Below are 23,398 nucleotides of genomic sequence, written 5' to 3' on the forward strand. Positions count from 1 at the left end.
ATCACATCCCAGTCTAATCTTTAGTGAAAGAAGCTATACCATGATTACTAGTTTTAGCTTTTATTCCTTAGCAGCAGCAGCAGCACAGTTGGAAAAATGCCTCATTTGCTCTGCAATTTATTAAGAAATTTTCTTCAGTGTGTGAGGAGAAGCAGCATTTATCAAACAGATACAGGGTTCAGTCATTAACATCTCTATGCATGGCCTAGCAGACCCATCATAAAAGAACTGAGCCTCCACCAAAACTAGTGACAATTATTGGCATCTCCTTAAAAAGTCACACAGAAACTTGGTGCAATTAAGCCAAGAGAAGTCAGTCTGTCTTGTTCATAAAGATAATTATGTAAATTCCAAGATTATTTTTCCTCACTACATTACAGCACGGGCAGAGATAGTGTAAGCACAGTTTCTCCTCAAACAAATGCAATTTTAATAACAAACTGGTCCGTGGCTTATGTTTTTCATGTAAATGAATGATGGCATAACCATGATTTAGTGAGAATACATTGAATAAAAAATGGCTCATATATATGAAGAAGCAGCTTCATTAGTTACATCCCACCTCCAATAGACCTCTTATCATCCTGAAAGGATGATATCAATTAATTTATCTTCCCCTGGTATATTGATCATAACCTTCATCAGCTAATCATGTTTAAATTACAGAGGAATATCGTAGCACTCTGTCATTTCAGACCCATTGGGTTATTGATCTGGAGCCCGGGAAGCCATATATTAAAATATTTTGAAACACATTAGTGAATGCAGAGAGCAAACCAAAGGTCACATTTTAACATATGCACGTGGGTTTGTCTTCATCACATGCGGTAAAGACCTAAATTAAGACCAAAACTGAATTATAAGCACACATGAATGAAAACTACCTTGTCTGCAGAAGCTCCTGCTCTCACATGGGAGAGGTAATTAGTCAAGGAAAACATTTACCTCTTCCCTTCCATCTGAATACAGGGGGTTTGTAGCATCACATAAAACACACAGAACACAGTCTGATCAAATAATCCCTCTGGGAAGGCACAGGGAAAGGAAGCCCAAGACAGTCTGAACTCATTGACCCAAACACAAGTGAAGAACCAGGTTGCTCCAAGCCCTGTCCAGCCTGGCCTTGGACACTTCCAGGGATCCAGGGGCAGCCACAGTTTCTCTGGGCAACCTGTGCCAGGGCCTGCCCACCCTCCCAGGGAAGGATTCCTTCCCAATATCCCATCTAACCCTGCCCTCTGGCAGCGGGAAGCCATTCCCCCTCATCCAAGTCCCTCTCCAGCTCTCAACTCCTCCTTTACTGCCTGTCACCATCCCTGGAAGCGTTCAAAAAAGACGTGGATGTGGCATTTGGGGACATGGTTTAGTGCTGGGCCTGGCAGGGCTGGGTTAAGGGTTGAACTCGACCACCTTGGAGGGCTTTTCCAGCCGAAATGATCCTGTGATTCTACAATTCATCACCTTGTAACAAATGTCAGTCCAGAGGAGCCACTCAATTAAACCAAATGCTGTTCTATAAAGTGAATAAAAAAATGCAAGAAAGTAGAAATATTTTTGCCCCAGAGCTTTCAGGTTCTGTCTCATCCCAAATCCGCTTCTGAATTCAATGTTTCCATTTAATAGTTGCTAAAAGATGTTTCTAAAACAGAAGAATACTGATTTAATCTATGGCAGATAGCAAAAATAATCAAGATAGTGACAAGCATTTCAGCTATTTTTAAAACTCAATTGAATCCTCTGTACTTTTACATATAATTAAGCTATCAATTTGAGGTAGATTTTTATTGTAATACATCTTTCTGTAATACGAAAAGCCAAACGAAATTTACGTGCAAAGTCAAGGACTCTTTACAAATAAACAGGGATATGCCACAGGTTTGTAAACAAGGAGAATTGATATTCTGCAAATATCTGGGCTTTGGGGAAGTCTGATGCTTATTTCTCGTACATTTAAATTGAATTCCACAAGCCAGAACGACTAGGAGCTGTATTTTGCTTTAAGGCTTTGGTAATTAAAAGCATGTGAAACTCCTGATCTGCAAGATGAACAAGATGTCCAGGTTGGGAGAGAAAGTCCTTGGCTTGAATGGCTCTTCTTCCATGCCTGACCCAGTGCACCAAACCAAAATTAACCTCCCCGCTCCCTGCCACTTTCATCCCGGTCTGTCGGTCAAACCACTCAAACCAAGCATCCCTCAGCTCCCCTCATCCCTGCTGGAGGGTTTGCTGGGAGAGCTGTTCCACTGAGCAGGAGAGCCCGGGGTTCTGGCACCCCTGGAGCTCCACAGCAACCCTGCCATGCTCCAGCTCAGTGGAGTTGCATCCCAACCACCCCCGGCCCCATCTGCACGTGGAAAAGGGGACAAGAAAGGCAGAACCTGGGGGGAAAATCCTCCCTGCCAGGAGTTCAAGCCACAGGGAAGGGGTGTCTCATCTGGTCCTCTCAGGGGCTTCTGTAATGCACAGGAGATGAGCTGAGGGAGACCTCACCTAGGCTGAGACCTGATCTCTCCCTGGTTTTCAGATGGATCCTGGCAAACATCCAGAGGGATCAACAACGTGGTCACTTTTCTTTCCCAAAGGGCAGTGAACAGAGTTATTCCTGTGCTCCTCACACTGTTATTTTTGACCAAGGAACACTTGAAACATTAAAAGGCATACAATATCCATAACATCTGGACATATTTCTTCACTCAGTTATCAGTTGTTACATATTTAGGAGATGCAAATACTCTTCTCCAATTACCACTAATTTAAATCAAAACTGGTTTCTCACAAAAACATGTGTAAGACCATTTATCTCCACTGCATGTCCAAGTATGAGTAAACACTGGGCTCAGTTAAAACCTGCCACTTTTGCAAAAGATGGGAATGCAGTGAATTTTCCCTCATTACTGACAGACAGAAGGTAGTTTTCAGCTGAAGTTGGAATGCTCATGGTTGACCAGAAAACAGCAGAAGGGATAAATACTCATGAACAACTGTTATAACTGCTGGGGAAAAAAACCCAACCCAAAACTGGAAGTTACACGAAGACCAGCTTTCACCTTAAACAACTCTCCCCCCTCCTCACAGATCACTCTGACTGACAAACAGCATTTTATTACCTGGAAAGTCTCTGTTCAACTCATGCCACCCATGTAAAAGGTGAAAAGTTAGTTTTAAGTGCCCCCCAAATGCTCTTGCAAACACGGAGAGTCAGATCTCTGAAAATCAAGCCTGGCTTTTTGAAACTCCAGGGTAAATTTGAATTCTTTTTGCAAACTCGTGGCATCTCCGAGTTCACAGTGGTTGGGATCAGATGCTCTTACAGCCCACGAAGAGCTCTTTGCCTACAAGCCCACGGAGTATTAACCTCAGTGCAACCCAGTAACCTCAACAGAACCTGGCAGGGAGGAGGAGAGGGAAAGGGGAAGAGGTTAAGATGTATGTCAGCTTACACTTCTACAGCAGCTGCATTTCAGCTGAACATCCCCCATTTACATTATGGGTAAGTGTTCAATACAAACAAATTTATTCCACAATTACACATGACAGACAAAGGAGTAACAACCCCCAGAGCAAGCACTAACCACAGACGCTTCCAAAAAGGAAACATTCCTGGCAGAAGCCACTATTAAGGTCGTTGTGCCTGTTATTTTAAATTCCACTCGTTTTTTAGGCTAAACAACTTCTACATTCTGCGTTGAACAGGAGAGCTCGGTATCCCATGTGCCAGGTGTAAGAGAGAAATCAGTGCTGGGGTTTGGGCAGAGCAATTTATCCAGTGATTTTCTGGCTAATTCAGCCAGGAATGTCTTAAGCTACTTTTCCCTGCAGAAACAGGGTGATGTAAACCCACAGTTGGGGAGGTGAGTTACTGCTCTCCCTGGACACAAACCCACTCCATACCCTAAAACATAAACCTCCGTTCCACTTTACAGCACAAGCAAGAAGGGTGGAAAACAGAGTGTGCAGGTACTCCCCTGTGACCCTGCACAGCACCACGAGTCAGACTGACTGAAAAAACCAACAGAGCTGCAGTGCAAGGCACCAAAAGCATTCGGAAGGTTCACAGGACAAAGTCAAAAAATCAAAAGTAGCTGTGAATGAATGCTATGTGCTGGGAGAGGAGACTCCAGTTAAAGCACTGTCCTCCTTGTGGCATCTGTGGTAATAGAAAGCTACAAGTAGACAAAAGTTTATTTGATATTAATCCAGAGAGCTTCAAAGTTGCTCCCAAAATTGGAAGTCAGATTTTAACGCAGGAGCCAATTCCTACCTGAATTCCCTTAATCTCATATTAAAATGCATTTATCTTCATGGATGTCTCCATTGCTCTGTAGGGTTGGTAATCTGCTGGAAATGAAGTGATTGTGGGATTGCTCTGATTACTGAGGGACTTCAGTGCCAACTGTAATGAACAGGTCCCCTCAGGATGGGACAGAGTCGAGCCTACTCGTGCTAACTGTGGGATGAAAACAACTGCCAGGACTCCCAGCTATACAGCTAAACCTAATTTCCAACTCCTCAGGCAGAGATTATTTCCAAGAACTATTAGGCCACTTCATAATACAAGTAAAGAAGAAATATATGTACAAACACATGAATTTTATGCCAAAAAGTACTGTTTCATGATCACCACTGTTCACAATCAAGTTCAGCTACAATGGGCTAGTTCAGTGTTCATGTTTCTAGAAGACTTGAATACAATTCTTCTCAAAAATAATTTTAAAACTACACCTTACTGCTATTTTGGGGGGAGGGGGTGTGATCCTTCACAAAATACACATTTCAGCTCTGGTTCTGTGAAATAACTTTTCTTGTTTTATCAGATATGAAAATACAGCTATAAATAAGACTCAGTATTAAATATCTTTAATCAATGCCAACATATATTTTTCCCTCCACAGGTAACTATGATTAACATTGCACACCACTTACTCCTAACTGATGCAAATCACTGTCTTCCAAGATTAGGTAAGCAAATATGCCAATAAATCCACTGGAAGGTATCTGAAGAAATTTAAAAAAAACAAACCTATGTTTTCTTCACTACTTGAACTGTGTTGCAAGTACAAGAATATGGCTCAAGGATTTACAAGGCAAACACTGTCTGACACACAGGAAAAGACTTCTGCACGTGGATTTACCTCACCAGTACATCATGAAATTCTCTTAATCTTTCCATTAGGATGGAATCAAGTCATAAATCCTGTTATATCCCACGCAAAGGTATGATTTTAAATAGAAGAGGAAAAAAAAAAAAGATGAAAAAAAGAGGAAAAAGAAAATCAAACTGAAAAGATTCCAATGCAATGGTTGTCTTTTATAAAATGACCCTAAAGGAAACAATTGGGTTTTTAACCATGCTTTAAGAATAAAATTCTTCAGGATAATGTCATTGTATATATTGAATTCTATGTCAAAACACAGAATCATTTATTAACATTTTAAATAACATAAAATGATACAATGCTTAAGGATTTCACCACCTTGGTAAGTAGTTTCACACTCAACACTGGAGTAGCTTCATGGAAAGCTTATTTTTGATGCACACTATCACACTACTGCTTAAATAAAGAACATCTCTGCTTTCTAAAGATTCAGGTACATCCAGTGAGCATGGAGACAAGGACACAAAATGACAGAGAGCTGCTGATTATATCACTGCATCTCAGGTTTATCCATCCTTCTAGAAAGAAATAAAACTTACGCACATTTACTGAATCTAATTCAACTTAACTCGTGTCTCATTCACACAGTTCTTTTAACTCTCCTGGAATTGAAAAAGCCCACCAAAAATCCAGAATAATCAATGATTCAAAACCCCCAAAACCAACCCTACCAAAATCACTTAAAATTGTTGCCTAATAACTCAAAGTCTCTGAACCCAAAAGTGCAACTGCACCTCGAGATCACCCAAGCAGAGCCAGTCCCAAAACGAGGGCCCTGTGCCCAGTGTGGCAGAGTGAAAACAGTACCTTGAAAACAGTAATTATACATATAAGTACTGCAGCAGGCCTGGAACACCAGCCAAACTTGCCTCACTTACAAACAAGCTGGTTTTGGGGCAGGATTTGGCACCCCTTTCACAGAGGATGGAAAGCACAGTGTAGAGTCAGTGGTCACCACACTGTTCCAAATCCATTTTCAGCCAGTTGTATCCATGTGAAATAATCCATGGATTAATTTAACTCTCCTGTTAAACACTTGGTTCTCTTCCCATGTTTTTAACACCAAACTTCACACAGGCAGAGTTGCTGTAATGCTTGTGTTTAATCAACCCCTAAACTGTTATTTTCTTCCCGTTTTCCAACCATCACACTGTCCCTGGTAGTGTGTGACTCAAGCATGATAATATTGCTCCAAACTGTAGAGGGGTTATCCATGCTTTCATTAGAAAATTTCTGGGCATATCAGAGGAGCAGAGAAACCCCTGACAGCTCTGTCCCTTTTAATCTGACTTCTGGAATACCTCAAAAACCCATTATATTCACTACAGAATTTGAACAAATATCACTTTCCTGACTTGAAATATGGATATTATTCCCCAAGATGTAAATATTCTCCACCAAAAGAAAAACCACAAAGAGAAACCAGGTTTACTACAGCAACATCCAAAAGGTGCACAAGTACATCACTGCTTCTGAAGCACAACTTAGATATGCTGTTCACCATTAAAATCAAGACACAGAATGTTCTGGTAGTTTAAAGAAAACCAAACCACCAAGGATCTAAATGAGATTAAATCAATCACCTGAACCCAGGAGTTCATTTTCCACTGAGCCATCAAAATCCACCTCTCAGACACACAAATACCTGTTAGAAAAAGTTACGCTTTGTGTTACCAAGAGCTCTGCTTCACTTGCAGTGGGATAAACCCCACTCCAAAAACACACTCCACAATCCAACAGCAGACAGGAAGCCATCTCCTCCGTCACTAAAAGCCAAATCCTTCAGTTTTGAGGGTTTCTGCACATCCAGCTGTCACAAAAGCAGTTCCCTGCCGGAGCAGGAGCATCATACAGCATTTCCCATAAATCTCCCAAAACACATAAGCCCCCCCTTTGCACTTTAATCATTTGCTAACAGTTACAATAAGATTGTATTAAAAATTTAAACTGCCCTACTTAATGCAATTTACCTTCAAAGGTCCATTTCCAGAGAATGAAGTCAAATGATATAAATGTCGAACACTTGATCAGATTTATGGCGCCCAAGAATATTTCTCTTGATACAGATCTGACGAGTGAAGGCTAATGGCTTTAGTTTTATTACTTTTTAAGCACTTAATGGGAAAATTTAGACATTTTCACAAGACTGAGCTTCAGCCAGAATGGTGCATTTACAGAGTGGCAGCAGAGGAGGAGGCTGTGCGCTCTCCGTGGGGATGACCAGTTCAACGGCGTCGTTAGCGGAGAGATTGATGGCAAGGATCGATCCAGATCATCTGTCACACAACAGTTAGGCCTGAGTGCCTCTCTGCTAAACAGGGACAGGAGAAATCAGCACAAAGTGCTGACTACAGCCAAGTTTCCATCTGGAACTGGGGCCAAAATCCCAGGGAAAGACAACGGAAGTCACACCGAGATTGTAGAACAAGGAGCCAAGTGACACTGCCATAGGTGCAGCTCAACCTGTGCCTGCAGGTGACTAGGGGATACACCCTAGTTACCCAAAAAACCCTAAGAGCCTTTCCTCCCACCTTTTCATCCCAACCACATTCTCCATGAACATGGAAAGTACTTCCAAAATACCATGAAGCAATAGTTTCGCTTGCCCGAAAAGACTTTATTTTTTCCTTCTTTTTTTTAACTGAAAGACAGCTGGGAGTCCTCAGATTTCAATTAATGTCTAGGTACTTAGCCAATCAATCATCGAGTGCTATAAATTTCCTATATTTCTCATTAGTTACACTATTGCACAGCTTAAATCTAAACATACCTTTCCTGGAGCCTGTAAATTACGCCGCCTAAGACAGAAGCGAGCACATCAGCCATCAGGAGGGGCATAAATGATGGGAGCCAGCCCATTGTACATGTGCTAAACTCAGCTGATTTACTCCTCACAGGGGCTTTTTTCACACAAAAGTAGCACCAACAGCAGTGCCACCAGTGCACTCCATCTCGTGGGGTTTGCATATCTGACTTGAAACCAGTAATGACCTGTCTTTATTAACATTAACAAGTTTTATGCCCAAAATCCAATTTTCTATGGAAAAAAATATTTCTTCAGCATCTGTCAATAACGGCCCTTCATTAAGTGCAAACGGAGCTCGAAGAAAAACAAACCTTTGCCTACATTTAAAATTGGGTTTTTTTTTTACTCCGAAAGCCACTTTCAGCCTTTTCAAAAGATGAGACACTGCAGAAGGTACCTGACACACAGCAGCATCTTGGGTGCTTTATGCTGAAATAACCCCCCCAATATTTATTAACAAAACCATTCACATTCTAGTCTTAGCTTTTTAATAATTCTTTATCCTGAATTAAAGTTCCCATAGGTGATAAACCAGCACTGCACAGAGGTTCCTGAGGGAACGTACTTGACACAGATGACTGAAACATGCTCTAAAAAACCTGCTTTCTGTTTCTATCTGTGTTAAGATTGCATCAAAAATCTAACTCCAAGTTTTGGAAGTTACAGGAAACTTTCAGTCAAGGGCTATATAAATCAGCAGAAAAAAAAAAATCAAGAGAAAAAACCCCAAACAACAGCAAACAACTTGGTCACATCACATTAGTGACCAATTATCAGCAGATAAGGTGAAGTCAGAGTGCTCACTTTCAGGGGACCCATCAGGAATCACACAGTCATTAAGGTTGGGAAAGCCCTCTAAAATGGAGTCCAGCCATCACCCCAGCACTGCCAAGGCCACCACCAACCATGTCCCCACGTGCCACATCGACAAGTATGAGGGAGGCTCCAGTTTCCCTAATCCCTTAACAAATCCAGTTCAGCCCCTGTGCCCAAGACTCACATTAACAGTCAGGATAATTTTCCTAACTGAGGCAGCCCATGCAGCCCCATCCATCTCCCAACTAACTCTCCAGCCTACCTCCTACACAAAGTGCAGCTAAAGCATTGCTAAAACAAGTCCACGTGGATCACAGGGAGACTGGTACCTCTGGAAGGACAGTACTAATGAAATAACCAGAATAAAGAGAGGCTATTCAAAAGCAGACTCATCTCTTGAATTGTACAGTACACATTATGCTGCATTCTCCCTTTTCCACAAAATACTGACCGAATGCCACAACAGATCCCAGCCTTGCTGCTTTGGGCACGTGCACTCACACAACTCCAGCAACTAAGAAAGGAAAGAGTTGGGAACAACAACCTGCTTTAAAGACTGTGCTGTCCCAAAGCACCAGGCAGCACTAAAGCTACCATATAAAAACAGGACAATGAGCTTCCATATGTTCAAGGAATATTTTCATCCCCAGCAAAAGATCTGGGATGCCCAATGCCAACAGCTATCCCAGCCCAAAACTGCATCCAGATACAGTTTATATCCCTTAATCAGCACCTCAAAATGCCCCAAACTGGTGGGGATGCCCAGCCTTAATGACTGGCACCAAGTGAAGCTGCTCATTAAGGGACTCACTGTTTAAGACTGGCCAACAACAAGGTCAATCCCACCCGCTCTAAAAACTGGAATAAAACGAGTAGTTTACAGGAAAAAAAAATCACTTTGCATTGACTTTTGACGAAAATCACGTGACAGGATTGATGAAATGCTTCCTTCTAAGAGGGAAAAGGCAAAACTTCCAGCTTTAGTGAGCACGAGTTGCCTTCTGCAACACCAGGGACTTACCACCGGGCGACAACCACATCAGATCAAACCTCCACTTGAACGTCAATGATATATAATTAAAGAATCTCTACTTTACAGAGAATGAGGAAGAAAAAAACCCCATGTGTTACAAAGGGTGGCAGCGCTGGAAGTTCTTTGGTGTAGGAATTCCAAAGACAGAAGCCAACACTCACTCCTGCCTTACTCCAGACACTGCCCCCATCCATCCAGGAGACTTTTACCCATGGATACACAACACTAATCCCGGCCAGGCAAAGGGCCCAGTGCCATTTGCATATGGATTAGCTCGAAGGGAGCGATTTGCAATGCATTTGGAAACGGCCTCTGAAGAGTCAGTTATGCTAATAATCAACTTTGATGTTGGAAATGGGTTTCTTACACAACAGAGAAGGTTACAAAAGGATTATGTTTGTTACACCAGTTTTAAGTGTTTGATAGCTCAGACAAAAGCATTTCTTTATTGTAAGGGGGAAAAAGCACGATCTTCTCTTCAATACATGTTCCTAAACACACCCAGAACAGACTGAAGTTACAGAAAGGGCATTTTCCCCCGTCTGTCTTCAGACAAAACACCTTCCGTGTTAGCCCTTAATCCTTCATTCACCAATATTAAACCAGCAAAGTCATTTTCTGCTAACAAATTTAAAGAGAAATCCACAAAGGACAGTTAAAGCCAATCACCAGGGCGAACATGTATTGAGGATAATTAAAGAACTTTAGACATTTCACGCTGCCCTCTGCATGTGAGACCTCGCTGGGGAAGCTGCACAGGACACAGTGTAAGGCAGCAGATGAGGTGTGAACATGCTCTAAGACTTGTCAGTTAAAAAATTAAGAAAAAAAAAAAAGTCAGATTAAGTGATCAAACGGAAGAGCGACAGAGACCTGCTGGCAAGGCAGAACACCCCCCAAAAAGCAGCACATGAGCCACGGGTCAGACAGACTGCTTAGGGACAAAACAGATGCAAAGAAGGAAAAGGCTGTTGCTGTAATAAAGCAAACATAAGCTGGCACTTTGAGGAGCTCCTGCTCTGCTGAAGCCCTTTCTGGCCCTCACCTAACTCTCAGTTCTATCACAGCTGGTATTATTAGCCCTGCTTTTGCAGTTGCTAAAAGAACCCTCGAGGTAAGAGCTACCCCCACCAAGTAGTATTTCATTTTATTTATTTTTAAATCCTCCCACTTGGCCACGCCCCAGCCCTGCTGGCAGCCGTGCTGTTCCCGTGTCACTCGCTGGGCCATCAGTTTGCTGTTCAGGTCACTTGGCTCCAAAAGAGCTGCAGAAATTGTCACTGCTCTTTTCAGCTTCTGTCACCAGCTCCTCCAGGAACTGCAGCGTGACAACACTTATTCATGACTTATTTCTATTCTGCCTCTCCTGTTTTCCCTGCTGAGAATAAGGCTCTGCACATGCAAGACAATCCAAGAGTGGTCCACACCAGCACACAGAACTAAAATTTCATCTACAGGAGCAACACAGACCTGACTGACACATACATGATCAACAGGCATTTATCACATGGTGAAGGACAAATTCATACCGTGGGACAATAACCAGATTCACATTTTAATCACGGTGCTGGGTGTATAAGTAGATGAGGCAGAACACATCAGAAACAAAATCTCCAAGTTCACACCAGCTGGAGAAAAGGCAGAGATCTGAAACAACAAGGAATTTTCAGACTTTCTCCTCCTTCCAGAATTTTTCACTTCTGCTTCTGTTGTTAATGGAAAACAATTCCTACTTGCTTGCCAGGCACCCCATGAATGTGCTTTTAATGTTTTAGCTCTCAAACATAACATACATGAGCCTATCAAATACACTGATTCTGCCTCTCCCTCTCAGGTCTATTACCAAAAAAACCCCAACAGCTGTCCCCCAAACAAACTTTGTGTTTCCTGCCCTGGAGTTTCAATTATGGTTTGTATTAAAGAATACAAACTGGACCAACTCTGAATCATCAGTACAGGAAACCTTAACTCTTTCACATTTAGATGAGGTGTATCAATGTTCTTGTTTCCTTTTAGTGAAGAATCTGTACGGTGAATTTGGTCTTGCAATTACTGCACTCTTCAAAAAATTTAACAGCTGTCACCCACTCTGCTCCAGGTTTCAATAATGTGCCTTACTGCATACACTTAATATTAAGACTTAAAGGAAGTGTCATAAAATTACCCCTATAAAATTTAAAAGTCACATGAGAAGTTCTGCAGAGGTTACTGTTTCCTACAAGTCACCTAGTCAATGACACACTTACCACAGCTAAAAACTAAACTTCTCTGGAACTTTTATTAGTATTACATCATTTAACTCCTCTGTGCTAATTACAGCCCTTCTTAAATGCCACACATTGGACTATAGCTCCTCATCCCACCATTAATTCCAAGAATGAGGAAAAACGGACGGAGACAAGTCATTGGAAGATCTCTTTCTTTTCTTTCTTCCACATGCTTCTGAATCTGGGTGCAGGCTTGGAGAAACCTGATGGAGCAGCACAAGTCTAAAAAGCCCCCAAAGCCTATTAAGTTGATACAATTTTCACAAAAGTCGGCAAAAAGGTGAAGTCTATGCGAGTCCCACCAAAAGCAAGGCTTTAACATCAAACAGCTGCCAAGCACGAGGGAAAACACACTGAGACCTTGTAAGTCCCCAGGGACAGCAGAAAAACACCTTAAACGCTGATGTACAAAGTGTGACATTCAGTTAGTCAATCAGAAAACACAAATCCAAGGATTTGGATTCATCTGGCAGGTCAGGGATGAATGAAGGCTTCTTCACGCTCCTGCTTCTCCAGGCACTGCTCAGTTTTTAAAGCCCCTTTCATGCCCTTCTGCATTACATAAATTTCAGATATCGAATAATTTCACCTGCTAATTAACACAAAGCCTTCCAATGACCACGTGAAGCCTGACTGATGACAGCAGAGCTGGTGAACGTGTCATTTACGGGTATGGAGCCGAGAGGGGAACTGGAAACCAGCACGGCTGGGGAGGCAAGTGTGGGTGAACAAATCTGCTGAAAAAGCTGCTGGAGCGAAATTCTTGTTTCCAAACTAAACCATCTCACTTACTAATGGCACAAAGAGTTGCAGGCAGGGCAAAGTAAGTGTATGTGCAAAAGTTTCCCGCTGGAGTAGGCTCAGGACAAAGCACCCGCACAGCAGCAGACGGCACAGAAGAAGGCGGGTGGGTGCGTTTCCATATTCCCGTTGGGATTTTTCCAGCACACACTTCACCAGGGGAGTGTTGGAATGCTCCGGGTCGGTCACGCCGGGGCTCCGGCGCTCCCTGGCGGCCGCTCCCGGGATCCAAATCCCAACCTTAATTGGAATTAACGTTAAATTCCAACGCTCCTTTAAGGTGCCGGCGGGGCCTCGAATTGAACCGGGGCTTAAAACCGGGTCTTAAAACCGGGGCTTAAAACGAGCGGGGGCTCGAACCGAACGCGGCCCCAGCGCTTGTGGCTCCCGGCTAAGCCTCAACACCCAGGGGGAAAAATACATCCCCCTGTCTCTTTCTTACTAAAAAAAACCCCAAACAAACAATAAACAAACCACAGAAGAGTAAAACACATCAATTCGGACTCAAGCACCCCAGCTCGTGTTTTCCCGGTGGTTTTGCCACACGGAGGTTGTCCGTGTGTCAGCAGCTGCTCCAGCCCAGCCCTGAGCCCCGGCACATCACTCCAGATGCTGCACCAAACCCAAATCCAAGGAATTCCCGGAGCCAAAGGAGGTTGTCCCCAGCTCTGCCCCTCACTGGGGTCCCCCCCAGCCACAGCCTCCTGCCTGCCAAGCGGAGAATCCCCCAGGCCACATATCCAGGGCCCGAGTGAACGTCGCCTCTTCCCAAAACAGCTGTCAGGATGGACCGAGACTTTATTTGCTTCCCATTAGGCTGATTAACATTTCCTAATGAAAACACATCTATAAAAGCTGACCCGATGATGCTGATGGCAAGTGACAGCCCTTCCCTGAGCTCTGGCTGTACCAGGATCCATTTGTCAGCTCCCATCCCGTAATGGAGAATCGGCACCTCAAGGTTCCCCTTTCAGACACCTTTGTCCACCACCACATCAGAAATGTTATTTGCACTTCGAAATAGAATATTTCCGGTAAATTTTTACACAGAGCAAGTAGAACATTCCTTAAAAAACTTAGTTAATTTGCAAGTAAAGCATCCAAAAATAATGAGAGTAGCACAGCACCAGACCCAATGGCATTGTGAGGCAGCTGCCATCACACACCTGCAACTCCTGCCTCAATATTCACTATTTTATTGCTATTTTGGGCAGTTTTATTTCAAAATCTGTGTTACAACCAGCCATAAAACTTCCTTGGCTGGACTCAACTCTGAATCAAAGTTAGACCCAAACCCTTTTGTTTCACACCCCACAATGCCAAGCCATGCTGATGGTAAAATTTTATCCTCTAAATATTTGAAGGTCTGCTTCTCTGTGAAGTCAGAGAATCACAGAGCACACAGTTAAATGGGTCAGAGAAAATCTGAACGTGAAGCAGGGAGGGATGAGTAATTATGGATACATGATGAACAGAAATAAAAGCAATTCTCATGCATTAATGGTACATCAAGCTAATTCAAGAAGGCTAAAATCATTAAAAAGGCATCCTGGGGCAGTACACAGTCATTACAATACTGTGCTGACAAGAAATATTAAAATAATCATTTCCAATGGCATTGATAAAATCTGTTCTGATAAGCAGGGGGAAAAAAATCCACTAATTCTTAATTGGGAAATCTGAAGAAAAACGGATCTTATTGGCATTTATCTTCTTTTTTAAACACATTTTCCCTGTTCAACAACTCCAAACACCACAAACTAAATAAGAATTTATTCTCTTCCACGGCTGGGCATGTTACCACACTAATCCCCTGGAACCTGGAATTTTTCTTTTTCATTTCAGCCTGAAATTCAGGACCTGCTCATGCAGCTGCAAATTCCAACAGTATCTGATATTAGACCCAAATGGGACAAGGTTGAAGGCTAAGAAACACCCTCTAAAATGGTCAAAATCCTGTTTCACTTCAGCAGCATTCATTGGACTCTACGATCTTGGAGGTCTTTTCCAATCCCAGTGATTCTATGATTCTGTCTCTGCTACAATCAATACCGAGCTTATCAGCTGTAATGGAGCGTTGGGAACGATTTATTTGGATTTAACTCAAGAATAAAGTAGCATTTTCATGCTAACAATAATCATTCAAGTTAAATTATTTTACCACTCAGCTGTGGGAAAAACAGGGAATGAGTTATAAAGACAAGAATCATAACAGACGACCACGAACAGTTCAGTGGCTGCTTGCAGGGGAAAAATTAGTGTTTTAATTTCTAACGTGTGTGCAACAAAGGAGTAAAAGGCCCTTCAATGCCATTTCCAATTCCATCCTCTGAAAGGTAGGTCTGCATCACAGCAAGGAACAGCACAAACAGGAAAAGAACCCACATTTTAGAAAAAGCTTGTAAAACAGCCTAAACTAGGAACTGGTGTCACAGTCCACTAACTGTGTGCTAAAGAAAAGCCTCTGGGTTGGTAACAGGGTTTGGACAATGGCAGTGCACAGCCAGTTTCACATTTACCAACTCAGGGTTCCTGAAAAACAGAATGGGGAGGAAGAACAGTGTGCACTTGGAACATAAATTCTGTCGTAAATCAGAGGTGATGGAAAACACTGCACAGAGTTCAACTTGATTTAAAAACATCAAATGGGAGTCCCTGAGTGCAAAATAAGAGCATTAAAGGTAATGTGACTAAACCAAACCCAGCCTGCCTATTGCATCCTTATCCTAAAAATTCAAAGGAATTGAAGTGTTCCACAAAGCTACAAGCCACCAAAAGCTGAGGGACCTTGGGCAACACATACTGAAATACCCTCACAGACCCACCAAAGAAACACCTGGAGGATATAATCACCAAGCATCACCTACCCTGGAGTACAATAAACACTGATTAAATCCTACACCTAAATCCTACCCAGCTGGGAGAAAAGTCCAAACATAATTTCAATACACAGAAGACACCTTAACAGGTGTAGTAGCTCCATGTCTTGCAAACAGCTACTAAGTTGTCAACATCTCTTTTTCCTGAGTTATACAATAAAACCCCTCCACCTGTCTTATCCATTCAGCTATTAATGAAATGCAATAATTGCCTGTACCCCCCCAAGATTGCTGAAAAACTCAGAGAATTCAGGAAGGCTCTGGCCCCGACTTACAGTTTCCTCAAAATAACAGGAATTGCTTAAGAACACACTATGTGAAGACCCCTACTTGGACTACCCCTCCTCTCATTGTCCCTTCTTTTCCTAGTTCATTGACAATATTTACATCAAGAAGGGTTTTTTTCAGGTCACATCACAGAACCACAGAGTGGTTTGGAAGGACCTCAAAGTTCATCCCATTCCACCCCCTGCCACGGGCAGGGACACCTTCCACTAGCCCAGGCTGCTCAACTCTGAAGTTCCACAAACCAAGTGTCATTTAATCAAGTGCTCCCTATTAGCAGCTTGCACTGCTCATTCACACCCCCTCATTTAATGGGGTTAAGAAGTTGCTTTGTTTGCTGCTGAAATAACCAGCAAAAATTCTCAGGAATTGGATCCGGTCCCAGACGTGTCTGGCAAGTGTAACCCATTTACACAGAAGCATTTCTAATCCTATTAGTTGGCCAATATTAAAGAGTTGGTTGCCTGCCATGTAGGTAAAACAAAACCTTGATATTTCTTAAACACATGAGCTCTGTCAATTCTTTCTACTTACTACTAAATTTAGCAGAGAGACAAATAAGCCCCCTGGAAGCTTACAAGTTTATCCTACTAGCTTTGTGCCAAGAGACTTCTCTCAAAAGGTCCCTGAGAAAGAAAAAAAAAAAAAAGAAAAGAGGAGCAGACAGCAGAAAGAGCCACAAACACCACGACTTGGAATATGTAATTAAAAATCTAACTATAGCTAGTGCTCCAAAATAAATGTGCTAACAACAAAAACCCCTAATGGCTGTTGGAAACTCCTAATCAATACAGAAAATCTAGGCAGCGAAAACAGTAATTTTTGCAACTAGTTCAAGAGAAAACAGGGAGCAAAGCACAAAGATGCAGCTTCAAATCCGCTTGAAATCTGATCAAAAGGACAAGTAAAAACATCTTATTTGGAATTAAACTACTGCAGTGCACATCAGAATTTTCCATGTAAAATCAGGATGTTTTGTTGTTTGTTTTTTTTTTCCCCATGCAAAAATTACAATGATTTGCTATTTCCCCCCATGCAGACATTAGGATGTTTTGCCTTTTTATTCCATGTAACAATATGAAATTTTTGCCTTTCTATTTGAGAGGCCTTTGTACACAGCTGTGCTGGGTGCTGAGGGGAAACTGCCTCACACAACCCCAGACAGTGCAGGAATCTGCAATGAACAACTGACACCAAACCAACCCACAGAACTAAGGAGCTCTGAGAAACATTTACACTCAATTAAGAAGGTTTTCAGGCACAAACTGCTGTGATGAGGGGCTGACAGGTTCAGCCACCAGATGAGCAGAGGGAGAAGGAAAGCCGGCAAAGCCTCCTGGTGGAAATTCCACTAGAGGGGGCACAGAGTCCATCTCACGCAGCCACGCTCCAACCTGAGGATCCAGGGAATCACACAACACCCCGAGCTGGGAGGGGCCCACAAGGATCATCGAAGCCCCCGCACGAGGCTGTCATGGAATCACAGCATAGTTTGGGTTGGAAGGGACCTTACAGCTCATCTCATTCCACCACATTCCACCAGCCCAGGTTGCTCCAAGCCCCGTCCAACCTGGCCTTGGACACTTCCAGGGATCCAGGGGCAGCCACAGCTTCTCTGGGCAACCTGTGCCAGGGCCTCCCCACCCTCCCAGGGAAGGATTTCTTCCCAATTTCCATTCTACCTTCTCATCAGTTCAAAGCCAGTTATCCACCTCTCAACTTCTAACACTCCATGAATACCATGGTACTCAAACATACAATTTAATTTGCAACTACTCTGCAGAAAGAGCTTCTCCACAAGCACTAAATCAAATCAAAGAAAACTTTGCTAAAATAAAGCAAGTGCCAAAGAAAACTGAAAATTAAATAAAAGTTAAAAATAGATGCTTAAGACTAAGGGTGCTGGTAGGGAAAACATCAGCATCAGTGTGCTGTGCTCAGCACGAGGAGCCTTCCACTCCAGATAATGTAACAAAGTCCCTAAAAATAAGCATTTAAGCATTAATGAAGGCTTGGCAAACAGGGCAATACCTGAGCTATCAGACACAGGTGGTTATTTAAAGACTGAGTGATATACTGGGTGAAAAAGGTCTCGTGTACCGTCATGGAAGACTCTCTCCACGTTGAGCCCGTACGTGGCACAGGTCTCGTAGTAGGTGCATCTCTTGAGGTCATTTGACAACTTCCTGGCTCTGGCATCGTCGATGACCCGGGGGTTAGTGGAGCTTATGGCATCTGCAGCAACAGCAGGGAAAAAGAGGGATTAAATATCATCTGAAAACATCATCTTGTCAGTCGGAGTCACAGAATCGTTAAGGTTGGAAAAGACCTTTAAGTTCAAGTCCAACCATCAGCCCAGCACCACCACCATGTTCACCACTAAACCATGTCCCTCCACACCCACACGTTTTTGGAACGCTTCCAGGGACAGTGACTCCACTACTGCTCTGGGCAGCCCCTTCCAATGCTTTACAACACCTTCCATGAAGAAATTTCCCCTAATGTCCAACCTAAACCTCCCCCTGGCACAGCATGAGGCTGTTTCCTCTTATATTGACCAGCACCCCAAACAACCAATTTAAGTACAAACCATGAGAATTTCAGAATTTTTAGAGATGCCAGGGGTTCACATCACTAATGTTACACCTCCTTACTAAAATCACCAGCACACCAATTCCAAAAACCAGGGGAAAAACCTCCAATGCTTTTTGTTTACCTTAAATACATATATTTAGGTCAGCAGTTGCAAAAAAATACACAGTCACAGGAAATAACATGAGATCTGATGTAAAACATACTTAGCAAAACAAGTGGGTGATTACTACAAACATGTAAAATGATTTTCAGGCCTCCTGTAAATATCAGTTCCTAACAAGTAACTAGTGTGTGAAGCATAAAACATGATGTCCTTTTAAGAAATAGAGCATTTTCAGGAGAGGCAATTAAAACTGTGCTGATGTATTACAATTAAAATAAAAACAGATATATCTATTGAAGTTGCCCCATCCCTGGAAGTGTCCAAGGCCAGGATGGACAGGGCTTGGACCAACCTGGGCTAGTGGAAGGTGTCCCTGCCCATGGCAGGGAGTGGAATAAGATGGGCTTTAAGGTCTTGCCAACCCAAACTATTCTGGGATTCTATGACAGGCCCCAATTTCAGCATTTACAGCTGCCCAAAAAGCTGTCCTAAAACTCTGCTCCTAAGCATGAAGTCAGTGCCTATTGCCAGGCTGGATTTGTGGCTCGGCCCTGGGCATGACAGGACCGTCCCTCAGCTGATGTTATCATTACCTTCTCATCACATCCACTGAACACAAATAAAGCAGATGCTTGGAAAAGTAACAGACACTTTTTTTTTTTTCAGCAGAGGGCGCTGAAAACATTTAATCAGAAAGGAATTGATAAGGAACACCAGGGCTTGGAAAAGTTTGCCTTGTTGTTCTGGTCGGGCTGTGGTACTGAGCTGACTTCAGAAGTCAGGGGAGAACATCTGAAAGCATCAGGCAACTGCCAGCATTTGGAAGAGATTTCATCTCATGTCTCATTTCAAGAACACCAGTCAAAACCAAGGAGTCCAGGCTCGAGGGGGCTTGGAGCAATCTGGGATAGTGGAAGGTGTCCCTGCCCATGGCAGGGGGTTGGGATGAGATTATCTTTAAGATCCCCTCCAACCCAAACCCTTCTGTAACTCTGTGATATCAATTAAGTATATTTCCAAATGTATTTTTAACAGGTGTATTTATATATTTCACATGTTGCATTGCACTGCACTGTTTGACTGTCCAGTACAGCCAAAAAGCTGTATTTTTGTCCTGGTGCTTGCTCTCAGAATTAGCAGTATTTTTAAAAATCCCCTTTGCATCAGTGCTGCAACAGAAAGTGAACTTTGAAAAAAACCAAACTCCTTCCTGGTAATAACGAGAAGGAGATAGGAAACCATACCCCAAAGAGTCAGCAGGGCACAAAGGAAAACAGCTCAGAGAAACGTTTCCCCTTCGCCTTTCCAACTCCAGCTCCACGCCGACAGCGCGGCCCTTCAGAGCAGCTCCTTTCTGCTTTTCGGTGTGGGTTCTGCTGTCCTAAGGCTTTTTGTCTCCCTACTTCCCCTTTCACTTCTCATCATCTGTTTCCACCCTGCAGCTGGGTTGTGATTGCTCCTTCCAGGCTGTCACCGCTCCGCGGGAGGCAGAGCGAGGCAAAGTGCTCCCTGACCACAGGGCTGACAAAAAACAGGCTGAGAAAGCAGCAAAAAGCTTCCACACAACCAAACCAACTGGCACAGACCAAAGAGGAAGTTGGCAAAAACTGAACCTACCAGAACAACTCCTGACACTTGTGTTCTCCCTCTAACACCGCACAGTAAGCTGGTGACAGACTTGGAAAGAGATCTTCCAGAGGGAAGGAACTCAAAAGGAGTGAGGAGCGGCTGAGGGAGCTGGGTGGAGCCAGGTGGGGCTCAGGCTCTGCTCCCAACCCACAGGATGAGAGGAAACTGCCTCAAGCTGTGCCAGGGGAGATTCAGGTGGGATGTTAGGAAAAATCTCTTCACCAAAAGGGTTGTCAATCCCTGGCACAGGCTGCCCAGGGAGGTGGTGGAGTCACCGTCCCTGGAGGTGTTCAGAAAACATGTGGATGTGGCACTTGGGGACACAGGTTAGTGGTGGCCTTGGCAGTGCTGGGTTAATGGCTGGACTCAATCTTAGTGGGCTTTTCCAACCCTAATGATTCCAGGGTTCTGTGATCTCCATGGCCAGGAGCAGAGCAGCCTCAACTCTTGTGTGTCTACTCCACACAGCAAACCAACCACGGCACGGGAAACTGGTGAAATAGTAAGGGATGCACTGGCAAAGCAAGGCAGGGAATACCCAAAAGACAACTCAAATGCCAAAGACATTGAAAGATTGTAAGTACCATTCCCTTGCCACATTTCCCTGTAGGACAGCTGTGGTTAGCTGCTGCTGCTGCTTCAGAAGGAATTCTGGAGAAACTGAGGGAGGGGGCCTGTCTCAGGTGGCAAAAAACTGCATTTCTGTTTGATACACAGAGGCCTCCTGGAGGCACTGCATGGGGACATGGTTCAGTTCTGCTTCCCAACGTGCTGCTGCAGGTTTTCCACCCCTGATCCGTTTGCCTCTTAGCAATGCCAAGGTGTTGAACACTTCTAGACTGCCAAGCACATGGAAACTGGACTTCTGACCTTCGTTACACAACTGATGCACCTGCCCAAATTCAACGTGAGCACATCCCTGCCGAGCAAGAAAACCACCGTGACCAGCAAGCACTGAAAATACTATTTAAAATCTCCTTGTAAGTCATAACATCCTGGAATAACTTGGGTTGGAAGGGACCTCAAAGTTCATCCTATTCCACCCCCTGCCAAGGGCAGGGACACCTCCCACCAGCCCAGGTTGCTCCAAGCCTCATCCAACCTGGCCTTGGACACTTCCAGGGATTTGGGGTTGCCACAGCTTCTCTGGGCAGCCTGTGCCAGGGCCTCCCCACCCTCACAGAGAAGAATTCCTTCCAGTATCTGACCTAAATCCCCCCTCTTTCATCCCTGCTGGAGCCCCACACCCCCTCTCCCAGAGTGCAGCCAGGACTTTTGTCTCCCACCTCAAACCAGTGCTCACAATGCCCCGGCCCTGCTGCAAAGGGGAAATGACAGGACGTGGCTTTGCCAACCTGGAACAGTTCCTGTGGTCAGAAAGCCAGCCCTGGGAATGAAGCCTGCCCTTACCCTGTGTCCCCACCAGGACCATGGGGATCTCACTAGTGTTGCGATAGTTGGCCATCCGGCTGTAGTAGTGGTACACGGTCTGGAAGCTGACTTCATCCTCCAGGCTGAAGACAAAGATAACAGCATCCACCCACATGGCAAACTGCAGGAGGAAACCAGAGAGGGCAGACTGTGAGAACAGCAGCACAGAGGGGAAAAGAGAAAAAAAGAAAAGGAGAAACATTCTTACCTTCCTTGGTGGGAAATACACAGCAGAGAAACTTAGTGATAATAACCAAAGCCTTAAAAGTGGCATCAGCTTCTAAATGATGAATGTCCTCACTCTGCAGGGAAGGGGGGTCTGGGAGGCACCAAATTTTTCCCCACACTCACAACAGCATCCCTTCCTCACTGGGGTCTGATACTACAAGCTCAACTTCTATCAGTGCACGTTGGGTTTGATCCCCAGAAAACACGGCAGGCCCAGATTTCCGAACCTGTGCACTTTAGATGTGTAACACTTATGTCCAGGCACGTGATTTAGTGTGGTATTCCCCCCCTGGGATTTCCATGCATGCATGCTCATGTTGCCAGGACAAGCCTTGCTAGGAATTCTCACATCTTGACCAGTACCCAAACCCAGTAATTTGAGATTTCCAGTTCTTCACTCTACACTCTCCACTGAGCCAACAGCACCGAATGCCTCGTTCTGCTTTCAGAGGGAGAGCATCAGCAGCCTGCTAAGAGACATGCAGGTGCACAGGCCAAGGCAAGGTGCCCTCAGGTGACCATGCAAGTGAGAAGGTTTCAGCTCACAAGTGAAATAAGATTGTTTAAAGACATTTAACTTAACAGTGAACATACACAGGACATCGAGAAAGACTGAAGTTAAGCTTACCTCACTGCCTTTATTTTTGCCTAAGTGACTCCATTCCTACCCAAATTTAGAGCAATGGAAAGAAGCTTCAGCCATGGGCATTTTCATGCTCTTTGTGTCATTACTATGTGTCAGGGACACTGGGGGGATGCTGAACAGAGAGGGCTGCAAGGAGGTTCACTGGGGAAAGGTTCTGCATATTCAGGACTGCCTTGTATGGACACCAAACACCACCTCGTCTGTTGTGGTGTAAAAACAGCCAGAAATGGTTTGAGGTTTTCAAGACAGTCAGGAAGCCAATGTCCCAGAGGGTAAGGACAGGACTGGTAACACACAGCACAGTTACTGCCAGGATAAGGTCAGCCACCACACTGGGAAATCTGAACTGTTCAACCCAGCAGATGTAACCAGAGGAACTGGAGACAGCAGCGTTACTGTGGGTTTGGGTCTCACTATAAATAGTTGTCTCTGATTGGACTCAGCACTATCATGCCAAGAACTCCTCCCTACAACTACAATATCCTTAAAGTCTCCCTAATCCTTCTGAGTATTTGCTCAGTGTGCAGCAGCAGCCTTCTAATGAAGATCATTTTAAAACATCCACAGATTTATACAATGCAGTTCCTCCAGACACAGAATATTTCCAGTAAGTTCTTATTTCTCTTTTTATGTTGAAATAAAGCTTCATCTTCGTTGATATCAGACCTGTGGTACTAAAAACCCAAGGAATTTTGGGAAACACACGAGGTCTGGAAATGCTGG

General features: G+C 43.8%; 1 protein-coding gene across 8 annotated transcripts in view; it reads right to left on the minus strand.

The window, feature by feature from the left end:
• AGAP1 (ArfGAP with GTPase domain, ankyrin repeat and PH domain 1) overlaps nt 1-23,398 on the minus strand; it is a 289,097-nt gene that overhangs the window by 174,331 nt on the left and 91,368 nt on the right. For all 8 annotated transcript variants that reach the window (XM_027668081.1, XM_027668082.1, XM_027668088.1 and 5 more), the window contains 2 exons: nt 21,781-21,922; nt 18,144-18,278 (listed from right to left, as the gene is read on the minus strand). In XM_027668081.1, the coding sequence (XP_027523882.1) occupies nt 18,144-18,278; nt 21,781-21,922 (277 nt within the window). The remainder of the gene's footprint in view (nt 1-18,143; nt 18,279-21,780; nt 21,923-23,398) is intronic.

The sequence above is a fragment of the Corapipo altera genome, unplaced genomic scaffold (assembly GCF_003945725.1).
Source record: "Corapipo altera isolate COAL_440 unplaced genomic scaffold, ASM394572v1 183, whole genome shotgun sequence".
NCBI classification, from domain to species: Eukaryota; Metazoa; Chordata; class Aves; order Passeriformes; family Pipridae; genus Corapipo; species Corapipo altera.